Source organism: Etheostoma spectabile, unplaced genomic scaffold, assembly GCF_008692095.1.
Source record: "Etheostoma spectabile isolate EspeVRDwgs_2016 unplaced genomic scaffold, UIUC_Espe_1.0 scaffold325, whole genome shotgun sequence".
NCBI classification, from domain to species: Eukaryota; Metazoa; Chordata; class Actinopteri; order Perciformes; family Percidae; genus Etheostoma; species Etheostoma spectabile.
In genome coordinates, this window is record NW_022605585.1 from 512,276 (window position 1) to 517,811 (window position 5,536).

At 37.5% G+C, this 5,536-nt stretch overlaps 1 protein-coding gene across 1 annotated transcript in view; it reads right to left on the reverse strand.

Moving 5' to 3' along the window:
• Positions 1 to 4,531, reverse strand: part of ved (ventrally expressed dharma/bozozok antagonist) — a 5,710-nt gene extending 1,179 nt beyond the window's left edge. The window contains 3 exon segments of the mRNA XM_032511166.1: positions 1,969 to 2,144; positions 2,147 to 2,239; positions 3,991 to 4,531. Of these exon segments, the coding sequence (XP_032367057.1) occupies positions 1,969 to 2,144; positions 2,147 to 2,239; positions 3,991 to 4,228 (507 nt within the window). The 5' untranslated portion in view covers positions 4,229 to 4,531.
• Between the last annotated feature and the right edge of the window lie 1,005 nt (positions 4,532 to 5,536).

Below are 5,536 nucleotides of genomic sequence, written 5' to 3' on the forward strand. Positions count from 1 at the left end.
CAACGTTATGGACCAGTCTTCCAGTGGATATCAGACTGGCGTGTTCAATCGGGGTTTTTAAATCGAAGCTTAAGACTTACTTATTCACCGCTGCGTATGAGTCCTAATTGCTAATTTATCTTTGATGTATTTGTTTAGTGTTATTTACCTTTTATTGTCTCGTTTTTAAATTTTTGTACTGTTTGCATTTAAAGTGTATTCCTGCTGTAAAGCACTTTGATGGAAAGCAGCTCTATAAATAAAATAAATGTAGTATTTTTCAAACACAGAGTTTTAACGTTTCTCTCAATTAGTGGACACGGGGGCCAAAGGTTAAAAAATACTGAGATCAATGTATGCTACTGGGAATTAAATACATGTAAATCCTAATTAATAAATCAATAATATATATATATATATATGTATATATATATACATATATATATATGTACACATACATAATAATACACAATACACAAATGCAAAAATAAAACCATGAAAATTTCTAAATCTGAGTCGCTGTCCCTGAAATAATAACATAAATACATTGAACAAATTTATAATATTATACTATAAATAGGCTACACTCAAATAAAATACTGACTTAAAAAAATGTATTAAATAAAACAATTTTAAATACTGAGTCCAAGTCTCCAAAATAATTAAAAACAACATAAAAAAACAACATACATAACCAACAAATAAGTGAATATACAGTATAAATAAAATAAAAACACAAATACAGAAATCCACACAAACAGTCTCGCAAACAGCCTTTAACATTTATTATTTTATGTATTTAGTTACTTTAAATTTGACATCCACTGCTGTGGATTTAACTTCAGTCTAAAAACACTTTTAACCCTCGTGTTGTCTTATCTTCAAAATTGAAAATCATTACTTTTTAATCAATGTTTTTAACTTTTTCTTACATTTTTTTGTCCCTTTTTGCAACACTTTGACGCTTTTTTTTCAATGTTTGTCACTTTTTTGACGTTTTCAACACTAACTTATTAACTTTAGTTTTACAGTTATTTTTGGAATTTATGGTCAATAAACCTCATTTATAGGAAGATACTAATGTTTGTTAGAAAAGCAGAAATTAGGAATTATTGAGACAAAATAAAGGAATGGTTGATGAATGATGAAACTCAGCAGACTGGAATATGTCAACTTTTACTCAATACTTTTCAAAAAACACTTCACTTTGTTTTACAATGATATAAAATTGAATAAGACCCAAAATTAATGAAAGTAGAGTGTACTTGGCAAAGCGCGTTGGAATCAATCATGTTATTTTGGGGAATTAAAAGAGCACTGTATAGGAAAACATGAGGAAACATGAGGACAATATGGGACAACATGAGGCAACATGAGGACAACATGAGGACAACATGAGGGCAACATGAGGACAACATGAGGACAACATGAGGGCGACATGGGGACAAATATGGGGGACAACATGAGGGACAACATGAGGACAATATGGGGACAATGAGGACAACATGAGACAACATGAAGACACACTGAGGGACAACATGAGGACAATGGGACAACATGATGGACAACATGGGACAACATAGGAGAACATGAGGTGAGAACAGAGGACACATGAGGACACATGAGGCAACATGAGGACAACATGAGGGCAACATGAGGACAACATGATAGACAACATGAGGACAACCTGAGGACAATAGGGGAAACATGAGGACAACATGAGGACAACATGAGGAGAACATAGAGAACATGAGGACAACATGAGGACAACAGAGGGAACATGAGGACAAAATGAGGACAACATGAGGACAACATGAGGACAACATGGGACCTAAATGGGACAACATGAGGGATAAATATCCGTCATGTGAAGGTTTTTAATCAGAAAAGAATGTTTGCTTAACAGAATCCAAATAAAAACACAGATGTCATGACTTGAGCTGTCTCCCATTTTGATTATGATTTATTTATTATATTTATTATATTTACCTGTTTGTCCGACAGGCTGAGCTTCTTGCAGAGGTCGGCCTTGTCTTGTGTTCCCAGGTAAGCGTTCCTCTTGAAGGCTTTCTCCAGGCTGCTGATCTGCTCCGCCGTGAACGCCGTCCGAGGCCTCCGCCCCAACGCAGGTGAAGGGGGGGAGGCGGGGGCCAGGGGGGAAGGGGGGGGGAGGGGGCCGGGGGGGAGAGGGAGTGACCCTCCTCGCTCTCGTAGCCGGACGTCTCCTCCTCTGTCCCGCTGCTGAAACCCGCTTCAGTCACTGCGAGAGAAAAGACAAGAAAAAGCACGTTTTTAGATCCTTTTCTGAAGTAAAAGGACTAATACCACACTGTAAAAAATACTCTGAAGTAAAAGTTCTAATACCACACTGTAAAAAATACTCTGAAGTAAAAGGACTAATACCACACTGTAAAAAATACTCTGCAGTAAAAGGACTAATACCACACTGTAAAAAATACTCTGAAGTAAAAGGACTAATACCACACTGTAAAAAATACTCTGCAGTAAAAGGACTAATACCACACTGTAAAAAATACTCTGAAGTAAAAGGACTAATACCACACTGTAAAAAATACTCTGAAGTAAAGTTATAAAGTTCTAATACCACACTGTAAAAAATACTCCTGAAGTAAAAGGACTATTACCACACTGTAAAAATACTCTGAAGTTAACAAAGAAGAAAACTAATACCACACTGTAAAAGATACTGCTGGAAGCATTAAAAGTTCTTATTACCCCACCTGTACAAAAAATTTGTCTTGCAATGGTGAAAAGGACGAATAACAAACTGTAAAAAATACTCTGAAGTAAAAGGACTAATACCACACTGTAAAAAATACTCAGCAGTAAAAGGACTAATACCACACTGTAAAAAATACCCTGAAGTAAAAGTACTAATACCACACTGTAAAAAATACTGTCACAGTAGAAGTCCTGCACTCAAAATGTTACTTCAAATAAACATATATAAATGGAAAATGGAGTTAAAGTCTTAGAAGTATAAAAAATGTCCCCTGTGACTGTTATACTATTATATATTCAATCATCAGATTATTGTTACTCTGTGTTAATGTTAAAGCAGAAATTTATTGTTGGAGTTAGTTGAGCTGAAACTCACTTTTGAAGTATTAACCCTCATGTTGTCCTTTGGTCAAATTGACCCATTTTCAGTTCATTTTGTTGTTTTTTTGTCACGAAAAAATGGGCCGTTGAAATAATGCCGGCTGAAAATGTCAACATTAAAAATATTTTAATTGGAAAAAACATTTAATGTTGCACACACAACATTAAAAAAGTGGCAAAAATGTGGGAAAATGCAATAATAATTTTAAAAAAACGTTGTTTTTTTCATGGTTGACGGGAAGACAACACAAGTATTCATTAATGATAATTTTCCTTCTGGATTCATCTGCTGATGATCGATCGATTGGTTTGTGAAAATGAGATCTTTTGATTAAAAGTTAAAACTTAAATGAGTATTTCTGTTAATAAACCTGTTGATTAACTGTTGGGTGGAGTCATTTATTTATAGAAGTTCCTCTAATGTTTTGTGCGTAAAGCAACTTCATTTATAAAGTACCTAAAGCTGCAGTAGAAGTGGAAAGTACCATGAAAAGAAAGTACTATAAAATACTACTTTAGCAAATGTAATTACAAGTGTATTACCATTATTTAAAGACACACTACTCCAAGTAAAAGCCCTGCATTGAAAAAGCCACTGCTTGGGAAGTTGTTAGAATATAATAATAAATCTTTTCATGTTTCAAGTTTTACTTTTCTGACAAATACTGCGCATTAAAAAACACTTGAGTGTTCTTTTAGATACTTAAAAGTGTTGCAAAGTTATGTATTTTACAAGCTGATCATACAGCGTGTACTTAAAGTATGAATTTGTAAAAGAAACTACAGCTTTCAGATCAATGCAGCAGATGTATAAAATGGGAATACCCAAGCGAAATACTGCAAGTACTCGAGTAAGTACTTTACTCTCCATGACTGGACTGAACTAACCTGGGTTAGTAAGAGAAGCTTGGTGCTGCCGAGGGCTGAAAGCATCGAGGTCCTGGGTCCTGGTTTCCTTCTGCTCGGCTCCGTTTCCAGTCTTCTGTCTGCAGTAAAAACCCGGCAGACTCTCGGCGTGCGTCCCACAGGCGGCGGGTCCCGGTCCAGAAGCCGAGGTCCTGGTCTCAGTACCCGCGGGCTGCTGGCTGCTCTGGGCCATCCACTCGATGGAAAAATATCCCCTCATGGCTTGTTTTTTATCCTGGAAAAAGAAGTAAATCCTTTAGGTTTTTGGGGGGAGTTTAAAAAGTTAAAAGTTGAGTCCGGAGTTGCAGGAGAAGCTGTGCTGGTCTGTCCTGGTCCTGAGAGTTTTTTTGGCTGGCCCCCCTTTGTCACGGCTTGTCTGTATTTATAGGAGGCATCCAACTCCTTCAGCCCTCCCAAGATCAAAGCACGCATCCTCCCTCCCCTCTTTTAGTTTTCACAACTGGAGTAATTAAGACGTCTCATTCAGTCTCAATGAGGCTGTTACAGCAAGGCTCCAGTGAGTCTGGGATGACCCCCCCCACCCCCCCTTCCTGCCTCCTCTGAAAAAAGATAACAGACACACACCTCACTCCCGAACTGTCCTGCATCTCCTCCTCACTGTAAATACATAATCCCCCCACCCCCCCCCGTCTCTTTGACAGTTTCAGTTGATTCAACGTTCTGTTGATTAAAAAAAAAAAAAATATATATATAACAAGGTCAAAAAATCGGTGTCATCTGACTTCCAAAATCAGATTGGAGAAGATCACAAGAGTCTACTCACGCGTGAAAGAGCCCCCCCCCCCCCCCCCCCCCCCCCCACACACACACACCACACTCCAAAATCTCTTTTTCAGTTGGTTGTTTTTTTTTTTTATAATTTGCTGAAAAGGCCAATGTCAAATCTCTTTGACTTGAATAAATATGTCTGACAATGTGAATATGAAACTATGTTGCATGATCTTGCTTTGATGGCAGCTAGAAGGTCTTAAACCCCCCCCCCCCAGCAATAGTTGGGGGGGAGAAAGAAGAGAGAGAAGAAGAGAGAGGAGAGAGAGAGAGAAGAGAAGAGAGAGAGAGAGAGAGAGAGAGAGAGAGAGAGAGAGACAGAGCTACTTTGCTATGGACAGCTTTTATTATAAGAGTAAAGACATAACCTCAGACTTTCTGTAGATTTGGCCGTCTCGGAGAGAATTGGATTTTTATAAATGTTTACTTAAATACTTACATTTATTAATTTATTTTTATTTTTAAGTAGGCTTTTTGTGTGTCTTGTCTGTTTTGTCCTAGTGTGAAGGACTTGAAATATAAATAACGAGATTTACTTGTTTTTACAAAATAAAAAAATAAAAAAATATATATTTAAAACATTTTTTTCCACTTTGACAGTTCAAGGACCAAAAGTACGGAGTGTGGATCGGTGGCTGGAGAGATGCCACTTCACCTCCTGGGCACTGCCAGGTGCCTTTGAGCAAGGCACTGCACCCCCCCCCCCAAGCACATCAGGGCGCTGGTCCAAAGATAATCC